General features: G+C 40.2%; 1 protein-coding gene across 1 annotated transcript in view; it reads right to left on the bottom strand.

Annotated features, from left to right (window-relative positions):
* The window catches only part of LOC140367800 (netrin receptor UNC5D-like), a 111,881-nt gene that overhangs the window by 30,426 nt on the left and 55,983 nt on the right, over positions 1–25,472 (bottom strand). Inside the window, exon 2 of the mRNA XM_072454468.1 lies at positions 7,955–8,161. Within this exon, the coding sequence (XP_072310569.1) occupies positions 7,955–8,161 (207 nt within the window). The remainder of the gene's footprint in view (positions 1–7,954; positions 8,162–25,472) is intronic.

The raw sequence follows: 25,472 nt of genomic DNA, 5'->3' as shown, positions 1-25,472 counted from the left end.
TTTATCACAAGAGCATAATGAAAAACTGCAATCAAGAAATACTTGAGACTAATAAAAATGTATTTATCAAGTACAAAATATATGTGCTCCTAGTGAAGTTCTTCAGTGTAAGAAGTCTGAGCAATCATCTTCATAATGAAGTTTGTACTTGCAGAGTGTTTTATATTAACAAGCTCTTTGCGTATATTCTTTTGGAGTCTTTTTCAACAACTAGGGGCCTTAAATGGACAATATCAGTTTCGGGAAAACTGATATTGAAAATACTCCTGGGATGCATATGTCAATTTAGATTGGACTCATATTGCACACGAAATCTATGATAAACTTTACAAAGTGCCACTATAAAGCCATTATTATTTAATTTCTCACCCTCGAGTAATAAGCGTCTTCTGTTGCCACATCTGCCCTTAGGCAGACTGTGCTCTTCTGCACATACACAGCCTCACAAACGAACATCAATGACACCACACCCATACTGGCCTGAATTATCTTTCTCAAGGAGTGCTGGAGCTGCAATAGAACTCTCTACTATTAGATTATCACACTTGAGCTGTCTCCCAATCAGACAAGCCCTGGACAGCTAATAATTCTACAGCCAAGATGTCTCTGCTCATACAGGTTCAGTTATCATTACAACCAAACAGCTATATTTCAGACACATTTCAATTAAATGTATATTAAAGGTACCTGAATCCCTGGCGTTCAATTGTGTGATAAATGGCCACTTTAAGTAGCTCAATCACATGCAGGCATTTGAGGACAACACAGGACAAGGGCTAAATGCAAATGATTGCATTGCTATTTCCAATTTCTTCTCTTTTTCTATCTGGCAATGCATCTGTGTGATTTTTATTCAATCTGGCCCTTTGTCCTATCTTGGCTTATCTACAATGCAGGCTTTGGGGATCGTGGCCATGCCAGGTACTTGTGGCTCCTGATCATAGCACAGCACAGCACAGCTAAGGTCAGTTTGGAATCGTCTCGCTCAGATCTGGGGACGTCTGCTTCGCGTTGCAAAAAGGAAATTTTCCTTAAAGTTTGACTTGTTGGTGGAATCCTGGTGGTGAGGCATCTGGGCGCGTGGTGGGCGACAGAGTGGAGGCTGAGGTGGATGGTTATAGCTCACTGTCTGATCTGAGCTGCGCTTGGGGGTAACGTTTGTGTGATGTGACATTGCCGCATGCAGCTGAAGCATGTGGAGGCGCAGTGAGGGTTGGCTTAGGGCCAGACACAGACAGACCCTGCTAGACAAGCTGAACATGCTTCTAGCAACATCTTCACTCGGGGCCCAGCTGCGTGTGTCATCCTTAATCCTTGGACCAAAGGGACACATTACTTTATGCCTGAAAAAATATGATCATAACTCAGCAGCACACGGACCTAATGTCACCCACCGGCAGTTTTGTCTATGTTTATGAAGCACCATTTTACTAGGACACACTTTAGCACCAACATAAATAGTTCACACTCAGTTGGCCACGTGATTTGATCCAACCAGAGAACATTATGGAACGTGTAGGTCTAGCTTTTCCTTTTCTACTTTAATTGTTCAAACTAAACCTCATACTGATGAATCATGTTTTGATTTTAACATTAATATTGTCAACAAATAAAATAATAATAGTTATGTTTGTGAACTTGCCTCAGTAGATATCGAGTAAACCACTACTGATTACCAACACATCGAGGGCTAAATGTTTACTGTTTCAGCTCTAGTGACAGAGCATTGTCAAGCTTAAGATTTAAGGTAAACTAGCATTTCAACTGGAGAACACTTTAAGAAATGCTGAGAACAGTTTGAGCGATTCTGAGAACACAAACGCTTGTGAAAGTGTTTGCATAATAGTTCCCTTTCAAATACCGTGATGTTGAGAGACTGTGTGGCTTCTCACCGTCCCCTCCCTGGGCCCCACCTTGATCTTTTTGTCCTGAATGCCGGCCTGGCTGATGGTATCTTTGGTCCAGTCCGGATCATAATACACAACAGTGGAGTGACTCTTTGACAGCACATCAGCAGGAATAGATATCCATACACTCACCCTACCCACCTACCATTCACTCCCTATCTCCTCATCTCCCAAATCTGCAGCTGCTGCTCTCCTCTCATTCACCACACAGGCATCCACATATCTGTTTGCATCCTCTATTTCACTCTCTCATTGCACTGTCTCTTCATTTTTCTTATGTCGTCCGGGTCCCATTCGCCCTGTTATCTCTTTATCAGGGTATCATCCTTTCAGTCCCAGTGTATAGGCACAGATATCCCCACTGTTCCTCCTTCCTATCTTATCCTGTGCTCTTCTTTCACTCTGTCCTTCAACAATCCCACTTGTGTCAGTTATTTTCATCTTCTACCCATCATCATCACGGAGACGCCTGTTATTTGTGTGATACAGTGAAATACAAAATAAGTTACTTTGTGGAATGATATGACCCAAGGAAAAAAAATCTCCTTAACAAATAGTATCTAATAATGTGTTCAGAAAATGGCTAAACAACAAATTACATTGCATTGAGGGTGAGCACCTCCCCCCCCCACATAATTACAGACTTGTGGTTAATGATAGAGATATAAGTTTTTGAACAAACTGTTTCAGAATATGCATAGAGCTGGCATGTTGGCACATCTCTTCCCTTAAACACCCAGGGAGTATTATTCTTTATGTGACAACATTTTGTTTCGGGATAGCCTCAGAACTAGGCCACAGTAATTGAATCGCTTTTTCATTGTGTTTGAAAGTGTCTTGAACTGTATTGTGCTGTTGTTGTTTTTTGTGAACCATGCAAAGTGAGATATTCACCATTGGCAGTGGTTTGACACATCGGTACATTTATACACTGAGTAGCACAAGGTGAGGAGAGGTACAGGCAGATGGTGGATTTATTTAAATGAAGCACAAAACAAACTATTGGTATTTTGGTGAAGACGCAGGTCTCAGATGTGCTCTGAATAAAAATGCAGGTTTGTTTACATAATGACACATTTTCAGTGCAGAGAATCATAAGAATATTTTAAGAACGACCAATATATATGTTTAGAGTAAAATTTCGAAGGTCAAAGGTATATGAACATTGATTATGATCACACATTTTACCTTTTTCTCCCTCTGATTCTAAGAACGTTATGTTTTTTCATCTGAGATTAAAATACGTTCTGTACATTAACCAACCACTGAGAAGTGATTTTTTTAAAAATTACTTTAGGAAAGGTTTATTTCCAGCTCACATAGATACAGATAAAGACATTCTTAGTTTTGGGCTTGTGACTGGCCAAACACAGTGTGGATTATCGTACGCAAAAAGTAAAGGTTACACAAGGACATCAAAGTGATCTCTATACTCCACTTTGAAATATATATATGTACCTTTTAATATTTGATGCTATATTGCAAATGATACTTGCTCTTTCATGTGTCTCACTTTCCAGGGTATTTGTGGTGATTCTGTGTGAAACAAATCTTTTTGACACATTCTCAATGAAGTTCTCTTTTCTTGGTGATACGTTTAAGAAGTTGGGGGACAAGGGTAGCTCCCACTCGCTCATTGTCATGCCGTGTTTGTAAGTCTGGGATATTCTTTCCGACAAGATGAGCTGCAGGTATGAAATATTAAGGCACGATATTTCAGAACGACCAATATATGGGGAAGAAATACTCCTTAACTGTGATACACCGCTAAATGGGAAACAACAATATTCATTTAATAGCACTCCAATAGCTTTTGCTTCAAATTGTCACCCGCCCTTGGCGCAATTGCTGTAGAGGTGTAATGTGAACTTTTTGCTGTGTTTTATGTGGCTGTGGTTTTGTTCGCCGGAGCCCAACATGCACATTGTGAGGGAAAACAATACAATACAAATGTGAAGTGAAACTTATATATCTCCAAAGATAACCTGTGCATTGTTTCCCCTACCATTAAATAGGCAGGGCGCCTCACCAACAGCGCCCCCACCCCGCCAATCAAATTATACAGCACTAATCGCTAATCATCAAAACTTTACTAAGCCGATCTGCTACACCATAAGAAACGACTGTTTTCATAGAAATCCAGCCCATGTTTTCTCTCATGCTTCACCTGCCTGATCCGGTCCAAAGTATAGCAACAAAAATCCTTGGCCCAGGCCTACCTACTCCCAATCTCTCACAACTTAATACAAAACATCACACAGACAATAGCGCACACGCGCACGCGCACGCGCACATGTATTATGTTGGTATGTCATGTAAATGTCAGTGATTGGATGAAAAGTGCATTTATTTGTTTAATAAGAAAATAATGAATTAATTAATGTATTTAGTACTTGAGTTGCATCCATGCAGAAAAGCCTTGAATATAAAATTAACATTAAATATACAATTAAAAACTAACTAAATACTTTCAAATGCATAGTCCCCTAAAGTATGTTTCTAAAACTTTTTTAATAGACATTTAATCACTTAAATCGCTTTGAAAAAGCATTAAATAACATTAATAACATTAAAAACTAAAATTAAAAAAGTATTATTAACAACTATAACCCTACATTTTGCTCCTCTACTGTGCGTGAGAGCATATGGTCCACTGCGTGCACGTATGCTGCCAAACCCTCCCTGCCAAACCAGTAAACCTAAGGGAAACACTGCAATGTTCAGATGCTGTTCAGATGTTGGTGAGGAGTGTGCATCTAATTCACAGTTTACCGCTTTAATAGTCCTAGTGCCCTGCTCAGACACAACCCCAGGGCCAGTCTTACTCCTTCGGTGCCGAGAGACAAGCATTACAAGATGTAGGTGAAAAGACAGTCTGAGCAGAGTATTAGCATCCGATGTATTCCCTTGTTTCAGAGTTGACTGAGGGAATAGGCTCAATATTGTCATTATTTTTAAGCATATAATCCATCTACTGTAATTTAACCACCACTTCTCAAACCTTTGACATCTTGATGGAACTGATGTTATCCTGTAAAGCAAATGATTGATAACATCAAAAATAACCATGTTTTAATATTTATGTATCTTTTGTAGTGGCTTGTCCACCACGTACTTGTTTCCAGGACGATGTATCCTTTTACTGGGAATGTTCCACAGTACGGCATTAATCTTTTAAACAATGTTTTTATGGACAACAAACAATCCTGTACTTGAATGAATGCAAGATAAATATGTTTGATGCCAATCTGAGGTACTTTCCAGGCAAATAAATAACATGTCCATGGAAACAAGTAATTGGTGAACCCTCCACCAGGAACGCTGTTCAGCTTTAGGTGATAACAGGCCATTCAACTGCTGACTTAAATGAAGCTTTGCATATTGAACTCAAACAGAAGTTATAATAAATGTATATTGCATTGTCACATCTCTTAGAATCAAAGAATGTAATTTTGTAATTTGAAAACGCCTTATGAAACCATCACTTTCAACAGAATTCTTCCAGACAAAAGCCGTTGCAATTTACCTAAGTAAAAGTGAGAAAATATGTGATGCAAAAAATGCTCAAACAAAGAAAATAATCATTTTCATTGTGTCTCTTTGAAGTAGAATGTGGTGTGGCTGTTTAACTTGAGTGGTGTTTTTCAGCACGGCATACAGTACACTCTGTCCAATGCACAAATTGTATGTTAAGCACGGACAGCTTCTGAATCCATTTTGTGAGGCTGTGGACTGTACAATAACATCATGCGTAGGCTGGAGGAGATGGCCAGGATACTGTGCTTAAAACCATCAATCTCTGGCAAGTAATTGGGAACGTTTGTTTGTTACGTCAAATGCAGCCAATATATAACTTCATTATCCGTAATAAAAACAAGCTGTACCAAAATGCTGCTTTAACAAACAATGGTGGGGATTTAAAATGTCATTGTACGTCCATTAGAAATATGTAACAGTGGAATTAGAGCAAAAAAACCACAAATTAGATATCGAATAATAATTTTCTGTACTACAAACACCCGTCAATACATGTCATGGGCCTTTCACAATCAAAAAATAAATGTAGACATTTTTCTAACTGTAAAAAAAACATAACAATTTACATTCAAAGTCATTATAAATCAGTTGTTTACTTTGGCTCACTGTTCTTTACATCCTTAAAAAAATAAATACATATTCAGGATACCTCGCCTCTCTCCCGTTCTCTCCCATTCTCTGTGTCCCCCTGCTGTGGTCTCCCCATACCCCCCTTGTCCCAGATGGGCACAGGACAGAGAAAGGCAGTCAAAATTTATTGGTCCATTCTTGGCCTGTGCTTGCTGGAGATATTGATTGGTTCTCTGTGTTAAGTGAACCATCAACAGTGTTGTCCTAATGGGAGCCAGGGCAGGAACATAAATATTCACTCTGTGCCTGGACTCCTTTCATAAAGTAATTAGAATGGGGATTGTTAGATGTTTACAGCAGAATTACTGTTATACTTTGTCTGCAATGTGTTAAAAATACAATTTAATATGACATTTTTCCATTTGGCTTTTACGGGGGAACCGTTGCTTATTCTCCTTGAACCATGATCTGCATTTGGATTTTGCTCTGCATTTATGCCACATTCAAACTCATATTCAGGACTCTTCATTTAATCAGGCTTGGGGCCAACACAATATTTTTGCACATGCATCTTTGAATTAGTTTGATTTGACGTGAAACTAATATACTAGAAATGATGTTTTGCTTTGTTTTCAAACGACTCCTGCTTAATGTCTCTGGTTGGATGGTGCAATACGTCATAAGGCGCTGGTACAGCTGGCAGCCCGGTGTAAACGCTCTCTCTTCTTTCTCACACTTATTGTGCTTTATCTCCTATATTTTGTAAATATAGTTAGGATATTTTTTCTATTTTACTGTACGATAGGGACACGCGCTGGAATAGTTTTTTAATTCAACTGTTTTTGACTTTTTTCGGCTGGATTTGAGCGTTTTTCGTTGCGTTCGTTGTGTTGTTGTGACGTGAGCTAGCTCCGAGCGAGCCCACCAGCCCCCCCCCCGCGCCCTCCGGCCGCGCTAAAGTACGGCGTGTCGTCGGTACACGTTTATATACACGTTTATATGAAAGAGGAACTTCACGAACGATCGGGACACGCACTGGAATCGCTTTAAATTAACTTGTTTTGACTTTATTCGGCTGGATTGTGTGTTTTCGTCGTGTCGTTGCGATGTGTTTTGGCTCTGAGTCCCCCGGCTCCGGCCCCGCCCCCCGCCCGGCGCCGTACCGCGTTTCCACAAAGGAGGAACTCATGAAACTGCGGAGAACAGTCGTCTTACCCGGAGAACGTCACGTTATCCCGTCGCAGTACTGACCTAACCTAATACTGATGTGCAATTCTGTCATATGTGCAATTACTGTGAAATTCATGTGCAATCTATGTGCTGTCGTGACACATATTCATGTGCAATTACTGTCGTGATCACATGCAATGGTATTTATTTATTTATTTGTCTATGGGAGTTTTTATTTATTTATAGGAGATCTTCTACTGAAAGTGTTTTTCAGACTTCCTATAAGTGATCTGTTCTTCTGTATCTACCTCTGTATCTACCTGCGTTGCACCAATGAAATTTCCCCATGTGAGACAATAAAGGAATATCTTATCTTATCTTATCTTATCTTAATAGGACAACTAATAGAGTTTTCTTCTATTCATGCTATTGTATGAATCTATTTCAAACAACAACAACTGAATTTCAATGAATTGCATCACTGAAAGACACCATTTGAAGTTCAAAGTCAAAATACCAAATTCGAACAAGTGGCTTCCTTTCATGGTGTAACAGTTGTCATTTTGCTTTATTGAGCGTGACAAACTGTGGAGGCTAAAGAAGCGAGGCAAATACATTGGCGGGGCAGGACAGCTGCTCAAGACATCTTTTAAAGTCAAAGTCAATCAAAAGACATGGTCAGACACTGTGCTGAAGGATGAGTTCTGTCCATGTGTGTGACAGAGAAGCTGAAACGGCTCCAGTGGGTTTAACAGTGTCGACAAGAATACCTGTTCCTGTATCAGTGTGCTCCTGGGACATGTGCTGGCTCTGATGGACCCATTCGCCGTTGCACTTGAAGAAAATCTGTAGCGCTGGCCGGGCCTGACATCGCAGCTTTATGGGGTTGTTTTTGACAATGTAGGCATCGACTGGCTCCTGTAGGAAGTGAGGCAATGTCCCGGACTGGCCATGCTGCAGGGACTCACCACGTGGGCCTGTAACGACACAGATACCAATTGAATAATTCTACACATATAATATAGGGCTAGCGAGCATGTAACTCAAAAAACAATTGTAAGATTAGATAGGACACACCTCTACAGAAAAAATACAATCTATTTTACACTTAATTAAACAGCTCATAACGAACGTTAAAATAAAGACATGAACAGTCTCATGTATTAGAGTAGTTAACATGTGAGCAGACACCACTTCCTCCTTCTGTACTGAGCACGTTGGGCTGTTCTAATGCCCTCAAGTGTAATTACATTCAGACTAATCCCACAGTTTGCTGGAGCCTCTTTCATGCAAGTGTGAGGTTTAGTGAAGCGGTTGTGCTGCCGCCCGACCCACCACTAACTTGACAGAGCGTCTTCCTCTACAGCATTGGGGCACAAGTGAAAAGCCCATCAGGATTACAGAGCCACTCTCTCCTTACTGCTAATCTAATCCCCAACCTTTCCAGCGAATGCCTGCTGATTGAGGCCAATAGATAAAAGACTGTGATTTGCTGGCTGTAAAAATGACTCACTCTGTTCCCCCCACATGACACACATTCTTTCCTTTTTCCTACATTTGATGCGGAACAAAAAGACATGCTTAATTTCAAAATGACTGGCCTCCGGCTCTCCTTGTAGAGAGTGCTCTAGTTTGTTTTGATGCGGCACATTGACATAATACATTCATTTAGAAAGATTTCTGTACATATTGGGATGAAAACATGAATACACACAAAACACATTGTATAGCAACTGATGTGAGGCAAAATGTCACTTTTGATTTTCCTGAAATTAGAATCAAATTAAAGAACCATACTTTTAAAAACAGATGTTGAGGAAAGAGGAGTGTTTCTTTCCCTTTAAATGCGGAGGGCGGGTGTAATTTGTCTCCACAAGCTTCTTCGGTAAAAATAGAGAATTTAATTTCAGAATACAAATACAAAGCTAAACTAATCAGAGAGAGGGAAATGACAATTTTAATTCAAAACTATCAGTACAATAAACTGCATTTTATGTCATGTGGCTGTAGGATGATGGTCTGGACTGTTGTAGTAGCTGTGGTCAGAGGACAGGCTGAAGACAAATCTGTGTATGCGCTGTGCTGCCACAGAGGAGACGGCAGTGTCCTCACTACAGTGATCTACAACTGCTGCTTCAGCCGCCAATAACACAGAAGGGGCTCGGATACATCGAGACCAGCCTGAAAGCAAAACAAGGCATCACTGCCACCGGCCTGAGTGATGGCTCTATCTCACGTCGCTCTCTGGCCTCCTCTCATCCAGGCTCCAGCTCGAGCTCTAATCATTATTTTCCCCCAACAGCCACGCAAACTGTTCAAATGCAAAATGAAAAGCAATCTCTAATGTAATTTAATTAAATCGACATAAAATGGGGAAAAAAGAGCCCCAAGTTGACGTTGCGTAAGGTCAGAGGGCAGCAGAAAGGTGCACACACTGCACATGTGCTCCGGCTGTGCATATAATATGAATACATTTTATGTAGCACTTTTCTAAACGGGAGTGTCTACAGAGCCGCGGCGCGCGGCCGAAACTGCTAGGCTAGTTTGTGCCGCGGCTCCTGAAACTGATGGGCTATTTGACTGGTTAGGGTTAGTGTTAGGGTTAAGGTTAGCCATGAGTTTATTTGACCACGCGCGGCTCTGTAGCCACGGCCTTTCTAAACACTTTGGTACACATAAAACATTGTATCAGCGCTATGAATTGTTGATTTTGAAACCCGAAAATAGTGTATATCTAGTAGCAATGTTAAAATACAACTGGGACGAGGTCACCAGTGGAGCAGTTAAATATTAGTGGCTTGTGACATGAGCTATGCAGCAGATGGACGGTGATCAGAGGTGAGGTGTTGAGGAGCTGTGGTGGAAGAAGCAGAAGAAGGGTGGGTGTAAGAGGCACGAGGCACTGACGTAGCATCTGCTCTGATCACCCTTGAGGAGCACAGCTGTGAAGATCATGAGGAGACAAAGGAAGTCAACAATGTGCTAACAATACAGATGTGAAATGCTACGCATTTTTTATATATATATGTATTATATTATTTTGATTTGTTGCCGCTAATGAGCTAGGTTAAACACCAGATGAACTGATATCTTAAAGGCATAATGGACAATTTTTCACAGATTTGAGAACTCAAGCAGAAGTGCACATGCGCAGTCCCCCCGTGCGGAACTACACAACAGCTTCACTTCTACACGTGCGTTTGTTTATTAGCGCGATGGATCACATCGCATCTCTCGTCTCCGTAGATTTCCGTCTCTTATGAGTCAGCTCGAACTGTCTTTCTCTGTCTTCATTTTGTCCCGTACACTGAGGGAACTATATTATGATAGATCAATGCGCTTAGACGCGGGGAATCGTGCTGCTCATGGGGACGAGCCGACGCGGCTGCAGGTGAGCGGTAGGTGCGTTTTATGATTGATACGTGGCAGGACTAATCGGCTGTCCACGCCACGAGGAAATGAGACTCAGATTTGGGCCAAAAAATTGCTTCCTTTGTGTTAGTTCTTCTAAAGTGTCTTCAGGCAAGTCTCACTATCACTATTGCAGAGAGAGGGCCTCCAGCACTAAAGCTACTTTCCAACTTGTAATTTCTCTGCAACTGACATCACACAAGCAATACATCACTGCTCTTTAAAACACCATGGCCTGAAAAAGAAGAAAAGACTGGGTGCATTGTTCAAATATTGATGCAAACCTCTCATCTATTTTCTGAGAGCAGAGCCCATGCACACTGATCATCAGTGTGCCATGACTGGAGATGGTTTCTGGCCCACGAACACAACGTCTCTGATCAGCCATTCTACACAAAAGGAAAAGGCTGTATTATCCACTTGTCCAGTAAAGTTGTAGTTCAAGTTTCCAGCCCAATACCAGAGTGTGTTTAAATGCTCGTATTTATTGGACAACTCCCTCACTGAAGCCACAGGGGGTCGTCCTGCTTAACCTGAATCTGAAAGCAAAATAAATGTGTTAAAATGTCCCAATATTCCTCCTCAAGCATGCTGGATTACGGTGAGGAGTGTTAAAGTAAGTATATTGTGCTGTATGCTTTAGTTTCAGCTGCTGTACCTCAGATATTCAAGCTGAAAGTCTTCAAAGCTTTGAAGTGAATAACAGATCCTTATATCAGAACTAGGCTATTCGGATTTCATAGTTGTAAATGTGTAAGCCGTCACAAGATGAAATACAAGTAAGTGAGTATACTTCTATATAGGTCATTGATGGAATATGTTACACAAAGCAAAGCAAAGACAGAATTATGTACATTAGCCCAGTTATTGTTCTGGCCTGACAAAGTTTTTCTAGTTTAGACATGTGAGAATTACACTGAAAAGGGCTGTAAAAGATATTATGGCATTCATCCATCAGAAATATGCTAAAACATACCAGTGTTTGTTTAGGACCTTACACGTTTAGTTATTGTTTTTTATTGGAGAAGATATGTAAAAATAGAATATATAGCAATTAAAATTCAATTCAATAAATCTCCCACAACTATACACCTTGAGTCAGGAGTAGTGGTGTGATGAAGTGCTTTGTACTGTCAGTGCAGAGCAAAGGCATCTCCTGTGTCACAATGGACAAATAAATACAAAAATAAATACAAATTGCCTTTGACTTTGAAGTACAAGCATAACAAATCAACCAAAACTAGTTTGGACTCCCAAATGTATTAAGTATAATAAAATAAGCATACAGTAAGCATAATAAGCGCACACAATAATTGAGTTGTTGTTGCTTGTTTTCTACAGTTGACATTTCCCAATAAACTCTAAGTAGTTTGTAGCATTTGACTTGTAAACACATAGTTTTCTGTGGTAATACACACTATATAAAGACATTGTTTGCTGTAATAAATCAGGACACGATGCATGGTCCTATTTTCAGTATGGCAGCATAAGATGGTAAATGGTCACATTTATACAGCGCTTTTCTACCGTCAAGGCACTCAAAGTGCTTTACATCAAAGAACCAGTCACCCATTCACACACACATTCACACACCAGTTGTTCGCAGACACTGGGTGCAAGTCGGCTTAAGTGTCTTGCCCAAGGACACAACAGCAGCATTCACCTGAGGCAGCTGCGATCGTACCGCCAACCTGCGGGCCAGTGGATTCTAAGCGCAGACCATTGGATCAGAAGACGAGCACTCTCTGACTGAGCTACCACTGCCCTCAATCCCAGCATCCTTCTAAACTTGTGGTATGTTTACGTTTCACAACACACTCCCACTGCTTGTGCTCGATTAGGTTCTGAGCGGTTACAGAAGGGTGCTTTTCATGACGAAAGCATAAATGTATATTCCAAAAACATTGCACATATATGCAGTGGCCTGGCAGTAGATGTGTGTGTCACCGCCACACACCAGGTGGTATATGTGTCTTCATCTGTGTTGTGACAGCTTGCCAACCTGCTTTTGGCAGCCAGGAGATAGTGCTTTCCTCAGCTCTCCCCATAATCAAAGAGTAAACATGCTGAAGCAAAAGTGGGTTACCTGGATGTCAAACTGACAAGAAAGTCTCCGGTCCCTATCCCATCAGCCACTGCTGTATAGCATATTAATATTTATAGGTGAAAGTAACTCATCAAAATAAAGGGCCCGCTGCTATTTGCACCCCACCTTCAGATTTAGCGTACTCATGCCATCTAAATCCTCCACTATAGACAAGATGTATTTCAGTGAAGCCGGTTTTGATAACCAGAAACAAACCAGAAAATAGCAAGAAAAAAATCATAGCACAACCACAGCCAGTGCAATATTAGCTCAGGACCAAATGTGGAGACATTATACTGCTCCCTTTCCAGGAGAACAAAGTGTGTGACAAATCGTCACGCAAATCCCTGCACACCAGTCAGATTTATTGTGACTCAAGAAGGCAAAAAAAGAACAAAATTCACTGTAGCTAAAGAGTAGCGAACAATAAAACAGGTTTGATTGGCTCCTCTTCTGTGTCTGTCATCTCCCTCTTGCTCCAATGAGCCATTTGTACTCGGCACACACTTCTCATCACACTCCTCGGATCACCAAATAAAGTGTTGACAAGGTCATAGTGGCACCTTTAAAAAGCTTGTCTCCAAGTGCCAACACGCCCCGTTTATTTCTGCTCTGATTTGCATACTAAAGAAGATGGTAGTTTAGAGCGATGGGATTATTATTACCATTTTGCATTTATTTGTTTAGGTTTATGAGAACAGTATTGCATAAAATGTAAAATAGTTGGAAACATTTTGAAAGGAAAATGTAATAATATCCCTCGTTCATCCAGGAGTGAAAAACAAAACAGATCCAGATGAGCTTTTCTACCAAACAAAAGCTTACTTATGCAGCTTCTTGATAAGCTTCTTATAATACTAATACTTTTTAAGTAAAATAATTAAACATACAGTAAGCTGCATAAATATAATATATTGTTTTGTTATATTATAGTTTATATCCATAAGTGTGTTTTTGGGGTATTTTCAATAATGTAATTTAAAACAAAAAATAATAATATTTCTTCCTCCAATGTCTGAGAGTATGTGACCTTTTGATGTCTCAATGTCCTAATACCTTCAAGGGAAATTTAAATTTGGGTCATGGTCTTTTTTTTCATGTATCTTGGATGTGCTCTACAAATTCAAATTAGAGATTGTTTAAAGCAGGGGTGTCAGAGGTTTTAATCCGGCCCGCAAAACATTTCAAATTTATATGTGTTAATATCTAATAGGTATATATTGTTTTTCTCACTAGACCTACGAGTCCCACAATCCTTTGCAGCACCTGTTCCTCCCCCAGCGCCCACTCGCACAAAACTTTACACATTTGACTTGAGCAGAGGTCTGATCACTCCCAGCTTGTGCTGTGCTGAGGTTAAAAAGAGCAGATACTTGTCCGTGTGTGTTGGTTTCCTATAATATACTTCTATCTGGAGCGTCCCGTCCTCTCATCTGATAGTGGAAGAATCAAGAAATGCCGAGCGGTTCTCCTTAGCGTCTTCTCTTGTAAACCTGACATATGGGTCCACCACATTGATGTGCTCTGAGAAGGCTTCAAGCTCTTGTTTCTTGATTGTTACAAATATATCATCAACGTAGCGAAGCCAAAGCTTTGGGGCAATGCCTGAAACATCAATGTTTCATTACACAGTTATATACACAGTTCATAAACAGCCACTGCACAAGAGGCTCTATCAGCACAGAAGAAATACAAGTTCAGGTCCACAGAGCGTCGTGCATCTCCATCTTGAAGCCTCTAATCACTCGTTTGAAGACGGTGAGGTGAAGATTTTAAGCAGGGAGAAAATATGGTTTGAAAGAGGAGTTAAAGAGGCTATTTTTGTTAAAAAAGAAAGACCTTCTTTAAACAGGAATGGAGGGTTAAGATTCAATCTGTCTGTAGTCTATAATGGAATCTTGAACCCCTGGAGAGGTAGAGGTCCAGTACATTCAGATGCTAATCAGGTACTCAGGGTGAGTGAGCCAGGGACACACAAAAACAAAGGGTAGACTAATAGCCCATTAAAGGGCTGATCGTAAACAAGAGGCTAGCTTGTTAGAAAACAAAGAGGGTTAGTTTCGGTTGAAACAAAGACGTTTTTTCTACTTCAGGAGGGCCCGCCCGAGGGGCAGGGCTTACCACGGAATAGAATAAATATCTGAGTTCCCGGCCTAAATTCGCTTATTGACAATGACTCTTAGATGAGAGTCAAAACGTCTAGCTTTTTCTAAACAGATGAGTCCAGATGACTACAACTCAGTGGTGGGCCGTCAGGGCAAGCAAGGCCTTCTCTGCTGGCCTAAACATAATCAGAATATGATTAAAAAAAAATATATATATATATATATAATTTTCCCACAAATATTTATTACATTATTCCCCAAAGTAAGAGTTATACTCTTCATTTCATGGCTTTCCTCTTGTTGCACTGCTTCTGCCCCAGGTTCAGATTTGGAGGCTGGTCTTTATGTTAGAGCTTTTATCCAATCATATTCAGCCATCATGTGTTGCCAGGGGTCTAAAATCTGCCGAGGCCTTCAGACTCAACAGAGCTGGTGTTTGTAGCTAAAAGGAATGGAAATGAAAATGATGTGTCAACCAATCAGCTTCAGAGTTGGCTCTTGTACGTCTACTGCTGTTGCTCAGGAGCCATCTAGCAGGTGCATCACGTGCAGGTCTTTTGATTGGATCACCAATATTAAGAAGCAGGTCCTGTGGGCGGGGCTATGCTGAACCTCAGAAACTCTGAACAAGGAAACTGGATGTGACAGACACATTAATCCGTGTACTACAAAGCTGTTTTTTCAACCCACAATGTGGAAGGAGGACAATATATTGATATAATTATAATGCCTTTCTCAAGATGAACTTTTCAAGAAAAGTAAGACATTGTAAGGAGAGGTCGTCCTACGCCGACTGTGTTACAGGCGGGTTTGTTCCCCACTTTCAGAGTTTGGACATGGCGCGTTGAAAACGTGGTGAAAACTCATTGAAAACACGTTGACAACGAGCGGAGAACGGCGTGGAGAACGCGTGGACATTTGCTGGAAAATGCATGGACACCCGCGTGAAGAACCCACGGAGCGGACACCTGCGTTAAGAACCCACGGAGCGGACACCTGCGTTAAGAACCCACGGAGCGGACACCTGCGTTAAGAACCCACGGAGCGGACACCTGCGTTAAGAACCCACGGAGCGGACACCTGCGTTAAGAACCCACGGAGCGGACACCTGCGTTAAGAACCCACGGAGCGGACACCGGCGTTAAGAACCCACGGAGCGGACACCGGCGTTAAGAACCCACGGAGCGGACACCGGCGTTAAGCACTCACGGAGAACGATGTGGAGAACGAGCGGAGAACACACAGACATCGGCACAGAGAAGGTGAGGCAACGCCTGTTTAAACTGCGTCTCTGTGTAAATCTATAGTGTCTAGAGCCATGGCATCATAATGATGGTAATATGATGGTAATAAGAGGTGGATTTATTCGGGTGGGACTGTGTATGACCTAATTGAAGGCCCAAGCCCCAGACCTACGGCCCGCCACTGCTACAACTGAACCTTTTTCTACAATGGAATACTCCTGGACAAGGGATTACACCGACATAATCTCACTAAACTAAAACTATAAAAAATAGTGAGCCCATATTGAGTCTTAGCAGCAACAGGCAACAAGAATATGGACTTTTGATATGAATATCAGAAATCACATCAAAAGTCCATATTCCTGTTCCTGCTGCTGATGCATGAATAAGGACTCATTTCACCTGCTGCAGATTTGTGCAACACTATCCACATATTACAACTATTACTAGGCTATATAAAGCTATTTTACATTCATCTTACATTTGTGTTGTCTTATTTTCACCTTATGTTCGGCCCACTACCCAGCCTGAGTGTCGAAATTCGGCCCCCGGCCCAAGTTTGACACCCTGGTTTAGAGGGAAAGTAAAGTTGTCTGATGGAGACATTTCTGCTACTACCACCCATTACTCAGCATCTCTATCTGTTTTGATGTACAAGTGACAGTGGATAAATGCACTTAATCATCAATTAGTTATACATGGAGGGCTATACCAGCACAAGCAACGATCGACAATCAGGAGCAACAATCAGCAGAAAAGCACTTATTTTTTTACTTGACTTTAGACACTGTCTGCTTGAATAATAAGTGAACTTAAAAAGCATCCTCTTACCTTGCTAGATTAACTGTGTTTAATCAATACTAAGATATAGTAAAAACTTAAATGATAAATTATATTATAAGGCTCCTCTGGCTTTGCTAAATCTGAAAATAGCTTACAACCCAAAAAAGTGTTGCCCCTCTACTCTATGAAACACACGGCAGTCCCCTTTTTTCTTTACAATATGGAGGAAAATGTTGGACATTATGCAGGGCTCGTTATTATGTGTTTAGGTTCGTAAATATTTACATTGTTTATTAAGGAAATTGCTAAAGAGCATTAGTCTACTGTATTCATTTTGAAATTGTCTGTATCAAACAAAAACAACATGATTGCAGAGAAATGACTACAGCAGAGATGGTTCCATTGAGATGTAATAAGCCTTGCATTATTACCTCATCTATCAGCGTTTCTCTGTTGGAGATCTAGTGTCATTTAGAAAGCGACTCTGCGCTGACTGACAGACAAAAGCAGATAATTGCTTTCTCACTTTTTTGCATATACCCTTTGATACATTTAGTCTTTTTTCTGACAGGCGAGACAGGGACATAATTAAAGCTATTGTGTGGTCTGTACAATCTTGGCACAAATCACACAGGCACCATGACAGCTCCCTCTAATGCAGGCGCACTTTACAAGAGAGATTCCTAAATAAGTAAAAACACTTGAAAACAATCCCCACTATTGCATTTTCACACATTTTGCCCCTATTCCTCTTCAAAAGCGTCAACACATGCAGGGAATGGAAAAGTAGGACTCTATTATGAAATGAATATATGAATAAATTACAACTGTTACTGCGAGGTGCAAAAACACAAAAATAGAAGTTTATTGGAGAGAGTGCTGGTGGTGAAGTGAGAAATGTCAATGATATGTCAATCATATTTCAAAATGTGTTGGAAAATAATGCTGTCATTAATCATCTGTTGATTAATGTGATGTTAGTGCAGATCATCAGTTCTTATCAGTTGTAGTTATGAAAACATCAATTTAATGATATTCTTCAAAGATATAACAATTAACTTTACACAGAGATAATATACTGCCATTGATAACTTATTTAGCTTTTTCTGCAAAGTATCATGCAGCATGACAGTCCAAACGTAATTTCTCACTCAAATTATCACTATAATAAGTTTTAATTATATTCATGTCAAAATATAAAAAGAGCGCTTCGCACATCATGTTCTACAGCACGTGTTGGAGAAGGCGCAAATCAACGAGAGACGATCCCGCACACTGTTTTACTTGCAAGTCCATTTTTAATTTACACATGAACTGACAACGTTTCAGCAACAAGGCCTTTGTCAGGTAAAAAATTGCCCAGTTGCCGAAAAGTTGCTTCTTCACCTGTAAATTATATCAATGTCAAAATGATCCAACAGAAACATTATTAAGGATTTAAAATGTACTATATCAAAATACTAGTTTATTCCATCTTTCTTTTAAAACTTAAGTCATTTCTTGGCATTAAAGTCATATAATGTGGTCAGAGTAGCTCAATATATATTTAAAAAGAGTACAAATATATAATGGATTGGATGAATAAAAAGTTGTTGTAATAATTGAGTAATCATTGAGTCTTGATATTGTCCATGAATAATAAAAACAGATGAACGTGTCCAATGTGAGGTTTAGCCACACTCCTCTACAGACGGCTCTCTGTACATATAATATTCATGATCACACCTGGGCAGTGCTTTTCTGTGTCCCACCTCATCCTTGCATATATCAAAAGGCAAAGCGCTCTAATGGCCTTGAAAAATGCAAAACGGGAGTAACTTTATCTCGCCCCTCAGTGACGCTCTGGTCTTTGCGCTGGCCTGTGATTGTCTGCAGTCGCCCGCAATCTGCCCTGCTCTCCCTTTCCCAGAGGAGGACTTCAAACGTTACTTTTAACTGCCCTGGTAATGCAAGCCGAGTGGATGGTGAATATGCGATCCAGCCAAAAAGCTTTGTAGCTAATGGCATGTGATGTGGACTACATGAATAATACACAAAAAAGTGAGGCTGAAGTCTTATTTAAATCTGAGCTGCAGTGGAAGGCGAGCTGGCCAGCTGATCTAATGATTCTTTAATGGGACAAGAACTGTTTAGCTACAGAATGACATGGAGTAAATTTTTGCCAAGTAAAGCAGATAAAATGCTTCGCTTCACTTAATACATTACTAATGAACAAGTTCCCATTTTGCTGCTTAATAAATTAATAGCCCAGTGCATTGTGGTAGGATTTCTATTGAATCTTTTAAGAAACAGCGAAAACAACAACAGCGAGGACCTTTTAAGATTGAATACGCACATTTGAAATGCCTCGATGGACACAGCGCTACCATGTCAACACAATCGCTTGGCTATTCTCTCATAATTGATGGTTATGTTGCATGTCATATAAACAAACAAATGAGTGGAGAGCAAGAGGGCACGCCGGCTCAGCACCTTTAGCATCTCCTCTGTACACTGTGTCCCAGATTTGTCCTTACATAACTCCATATTTTTCCAGCACGCCATACAAATTATGACAAACAGAAATGAATATGGCACGTTCACAGCTCAGTGTAAAAGGGCGACTTAATAGAGCAAGCCCTGTACGCTATCTGCATTTAATTAAGCGTGGTCAAAGAAGAGTGCTGAGTAAAGCTAGTTACAAGACAAAGAGGCTCGCAGCATTAAAACCCTTCTCAGACTCTTCCTCTGAGGCGCGCTGCAGACGAGAGCTTGACAGACAGCAGCTTGCTCTTTTCAATGCGAATCACCATCTCCCTCCATGACAGTCCACTTATGAATCTCATGGAACCGACTGTTAAAGGTAAAAGGAAAATGCATAGGACATAATAGGACACAATAGGTCGCTTTTAGGGTTGTAGTTTTTTAGCCTTTTAGTCGACTGTTTGGTCGATGGAGTCTTTGTCGACCACGATTTTTATTAGTCGACTGCATTATTTTCGAATTCTCAAAAATCTGAAAGGAGAAGGCTAGCGATTTAGTTTGAGTTTGGTTTACCAGTGGTTTTGTGATCTTGTCAGTGCACTTTGGGTCGGATAAATGATCAGGAAGAACATAGAACATTTGCGTTAATGTAATATTTGACGATTGAATTGCCGCCAAATACATTTTTGACGGTGGCAGCTATAATATTTGTTCATGTGAGGAAAATATACGCCGCAATTTAAGCAGATTTATATCACAATATTCCAAAGTTTATTTTACGGCGAAAGCAAATGGCAATATACCATGAACAATACGATAAGGCCCAGCCCTACAGTAAACAAATCTGTTTTTCATAAAAGCTTCAGAAAGTGGTGCCATTATTCAACACCAAAGACCTGTCAAAACCTGTTGAAAGGACTTTAAGACATAAGATTAATATGGCAAGCTTGTGGACCCAATCCCAAACAAATAATAATATAGTTCAATAAATCATACATTTGTTGATTTTTTCTTTCAAAACTGTGAATCTCCCATGGAGTTCTATGCCCCAGCGCTCCATCTGTAACTACTACAAGTTGTAGACTGTGAACGCAACCGACTTGTCCACTAGTCAAACGATTACTGTCCATTGAGGCTTTTAAAAAACATAATCAAATAGTGTGACTGAAGGCTTCGAGCTAGAGAATATCTATGAATAAAGTGTATCATTGATGAAAATCAGAAAAAAGTGGATTATTTTGTGTATAGTTTTATGTAATAATTCCTCAATGATTGTGATGTGGGTCATGTGTCTGTATAGTCCAGATAATAATTACATTATCATATTACAATTATTTTTTTAAGTCAACTAGTCACAATTAGTCGATTCATGTGAAAGACCATTATTAAGAATTAGCTTGCAATATGAAAGTACTGAATTACTGAGTAGTGACTTACTTTATGCATGAATTGTGCTCTACAAATAAACTTGCAGAGTGCAACAACAGCATGAAAAATAATAGGAAAGTCAAGGAAGGTCAAGGTGAGGCAACCGCTTCATTTTAAAAACATGAGAAGGCGAAGCAATGGCCGAGCTGTAGACCTATTTATGCAGCTTTCAGGCATGTGCGAGTGTGTGTTGTTGCATAATGTGTACTTAAGTCACAGAGGTGATCAGTGACTGTGACCTAGACCTATTGAAGGAGATACCAGGAGAAAATTAAACCAGAGCTGTCAGCAAAACGTTGCAGTAGTTCATCTGTTCATCCAACACATTTAGTTACATCCCGGTGTTACATAGATGACTTGGAATAAAATGAGTATTAATGGTGATTCTTGTACAGTATGTTTATGCCAGCCTTAAACAGATGAGGAAGTAAGATGGAATATGAAAAGTAGCGAGGCCTGGATCAATATCAATCTCCCACAGCTTTGCACAAACAGAGACCACAAATGAATCCTGGTGCTTTATTAGAAGCTCCCAAATCTGTTTAAACACACATTCTTCAGCTAACCACAGCTGTTTCCAATGACAGCAATTACAATATTCATTAGACAGAAATCTCTTTAGCTCAATCGATGGTCTTTGAGCTGAAGGGATCTGGGCAGATATCGGAGTCAAAATCCATTGGAAACAAAGGATCCAATTGCACGAGCTTTGTGACTTCTCCAACCCTTGAAGAAATCAATAGCACGGCCCCTCCAGTGGATTTAGCAGCTTGTTAGCAGTCCTGGAACAGCTGTCTTTCCCTGCGTTTTGTGATGTTCTGGTCCAATCTATTTGGGCCAATGTTTCGAGCCTTTTTTAGCTTCATTGTAGACTTGCAGTGCACTCAGGTGAAGTGAACACAGCCTCCATCCACTTAGGCTTTTCAATCTCACTGTAACACGGTCAAATAAGAGTACACAAGATTAAATCGATGGCTGGCCAGTTGACTGCTTGACGCAGCATTCTTTTCCACACCATTTCCTTGCTTTGACCATCTATCACTCACATTCTCAGTAGAGGTTCACTGCCTCACCCTCATTCCTTTATTCGTATTCCTCATGTCTCCCTGACAATGTGTCATCACCTTGAATGGACCACATGCACACAATCATGTCTATATATTAAATGCTTTCTCACATTAGTTGAAGCGATGACAAACAGTGACATGGCAACGTACAGGAAAGGAAATCTCATTTACAGTTTGGCCTCTAAGGTCAGCTCACTGGACAGAGCCAAGACATCTTTCAAACAAATCTGTTTTGGTCCCCCACATTTCACTCACCACTGCCAAAGGGGGCAGGCTAAACGAGCAGGAAGTGACAAGTCAGTGACAGGCCTATAGTTATATATATATATATTCAAAGTGTTCTCTGATTGTTAGCTTGATGGTTTTATTTTCTTTTGTTCGGGATTCCTAGAAACAGAAACTTTTAACAAGCACAGAAAATAACTAGTTTTATTTCAAGATGCATTCATTGGACCACATTAGGGTTTAGTATGTGAGCAAGCTGCCTTCAATAAGTACAACTGTGTGACAGTTTTTCTCTTACAGAGCAGCAACATGAGAAATGAAAGTTACACACACACAGACACACACAGTCATTACCAGAGCTTTTCAGTGGAGCAGGTGACGACTTGTCACATGTCTCTGTTTTACCGTGGGCCTCAAACGCACCAATTAAGAACTTTGAGCAGAGAGTCACTTCATCTGCCTCATTGACCTTTTGTGGGCTCTGCAGGTTGGCCAACTATGACTGTGCCGGCGATGTCTTTATTAGCTCATTCAGACGTGAAGGAGAACACACTTAGGACAGTGACAACTGTGACCTGGTGTGCCTGGTATTTGTGTCTTAAACTTATTTAGTTGTGGTTCTCAATCAACTACTTCATCAATTCACTCGCTAAAAACTCAGGGTCACACATCATCAGGCTATTTTCCTGTCACATTCACAGTAAGATGGGGAGGAGAGAGGGGCGAGCGCTTTGCACCAGTTTGTGGCACATGATGTGGAAATTATAACAATTTAGATAATATTGTGAATGTTGCTTTGAAGATATGCACAATTTTAACATTGAGTATATTGTTTATAGTAAAAACTGCTGCAAAAAGAGATTAAAAAAGGAAAAACTATAAACTTTCAAATAAGGGCAGAAGGTGCTGCTGCTGCACAGACATTTCACTTTAGTCTAATAATTAAACCTCAACTAATACATTTGAAAACATTTCTGTTGCATTAACATCATATTGCGTGACTGTCGTTATCGGGATTTTCGGGATCACTCGCCCGTATGAAAAAGTGTAATTTTTGTTCAGTCACAATATGACTAAATTACAATGTTACATATCACATGTGTTTCCTGATACAGTTTCTATTGAGCTAATAACTGCGCACAACAGTAGGAATAGGGAGAAAAGAAGCATTAGAGCCAAGATGTACAACTCGGGATCTAATGTACAACACCCACAGCGTTGCAATGCAGTTCTGGATTTACTGGAGCAAAGTAAACACCATATGTGCAGAGGGAAAACTTCACATGGCACAAAGGCTGATTGTTTTACGTGGGAAGGTACAGATGTAACGCGACAGAGAAAGGACGTTATGTTTACATAAATTAACTCAGACTCGCTATGCGACTTTTATGCAAAACAAAACACAGCAAACTAACTTGTTAATGCAAGACTGTAGGTGGATACTTCAAACACATCCTGTACCATTTAATCTGAAGCCAAAGTACTAAAAATAAATATGTGAAAGCAAAATGGGTGCCTGTTTATTCTAAAGATGGAGCATTGTGCAAAAGCCTCTGAACAAATCTAAGTGAATCTATATATTCATGTTTTCAAAGTGACGTCACATTCTCGCTGCAACTGCCATCTTGAGGACGGACGCTGCTCACTGCTCTTTCAATTAGAAAGTCTCAAAACAAAGGATTTCTCTTCTGTAACAACCCCAAAGACCCTGTTTGTCCAGAAATGTATTACTGTGTCAGGAGGGACCAGTGTACTTATAGAAATCACTCCAGACTGAGGCTGAGCTGTTTGTTTCCGGTAGCAGTTGGCTGATGCTAGTTTTTATATAATTGTATGTAATATTGTATCATTAACACGCCTAATTTCCATATTTTAGGCTCAGACAGTAACTCACCCGCACACAAAGTCCGTGCTCTTGAAAGCTTTCAGGGCCTGTCCTGTGCAGAGAGCTTGTGGACGAAGAAGCTTAGATGTAAATGTTTGTTGTGGCAAGTTGTTGCTGCTTTTAAGTGTCAGCGACTTGCTGCTGTAGATAAGGCACAAAGCTCATAAGTTCTGTCTTCTTGAAGTTTCAATACTTTTCACTTTAAATGTTATGCTCCGTTTTCAGGACTGTCTAAGAGTAGAGAAAGGCCAACCCCATTTGCCTCCACCTATACTGGTTGCGGTGACAACAAATAAGTCACGTGACTGAAGTGATCGATTATATAAATATTTCAAATGAGTCTGATAATTAAATTGCTGTAAAAAAAAAAAAAAAAAAACTTACATAATGATCTAAGTTAACAGTATTTCCCCTGCCAAAACTTTGGTGCAGGCAGTAAGATGTGTCGTTGGAGGTGTGTGTTACACCTCAGTAGTGAGTCCCACTTCATCCCCAAAGTGGGCAGAATATGAGCATGTTTTATGGCTGACACCTCTCTGTATCACCAACACCAATCCCTTTCTTCGCACCCCAGCCCCAACTGCGGCTCCCTCTAAATCATGTCTCCTTTTCTTTCATCTTCCTCTATCCATCTTTCTCAATCATCTTCTTCCCTATTGCTCCGGATCCCCACAAATCTCCCACTCTATACTCCAGTCCACTGTCCGTCTCTTCATTCACTCGCTCCTCTAATGGGCTTCTCCTGCCATCTACATTCCTGCAGTCTCCCTAGTGGTTATATGTTAACATCTAGAGGTGGGTAGAATAGCTAAAGATTGTAATCAAGTAAGAGTAAAGTCCAAATTAATATTACTCAAGAAGGAAGTATTAAAAAAGAACTTGGGGGGGACTACTGCCGATTCTCAATTGTAAGAGACACAGTCTGGAGGTAACATCTGATTTATAATTGGATGTTAATGTAGAGGAGAGGACAAACATTAAATACTGCACCAAATCTGGTATTGTCAAAGAAATACACAAACATGACAACTAAATCAGGAGCAGTGCAAGACACAGACATGTTCAATCATCATTTCAGATTGTCGACATAAAGCTTTTGTCTCTTGTAGATTTACTCACAGGGGGAAGAAAAGCCAAAACCTTTACTCAAGTAAGAGAAACTGAATGTTACTCAATGACCACAAAAGTATGGTCCAAAAACTTCTACAGAAAAGCACAGTTTCTTCAAAATGGTTCTAGTATAACTGGGTAGATATAATCAAGTACCACCCACCTTTGTTTACATCATGAAATCACATTATGTAGAAATGTTCAAGGACTATAATAGTAACAGTATTACTGCTGCATAACTCAATTTAATATTAGAAATGATCAAACTTGTCAAGGAACAATGTTTACTCTAAACCAAGACTTTATCGCAGTCGCATTTGAGCCTTAAAGAAAACCATCTAAATAATAAATCCATGAAACTTTAATTTCTTCTGCTTATTCTTCTTTTTCTTTTGCACCCGGTTTGATCCAACCTAAAAGTTTGGAGTGTGTCCACTTATTGATCGGCAAGACAACCAAAGGCAGAGGCTAGTCGCAATAC

The sequence above is a fragment of the Eucyclogobius newberryi genome, unplaced genomic scaffold (genome assembly GCF_026437365.1).
Source record: "Eucyclogobius newberryi isolate DKJ021-1_F unplaced genomic scaffold, fEucNew1.0.hap1 SCAF_2, whole genome shotgun sequence".
Lineage (NCBI taxonomy): Eukaryota > Metazoa > Chordata > Actinopteri > Gobiiformes > Gobiidae > Eucyclogobius > Eucyclogobius newberryi.
This window is presented reverse-complemented; position numbering and strand designations above follow the sequence as displayed.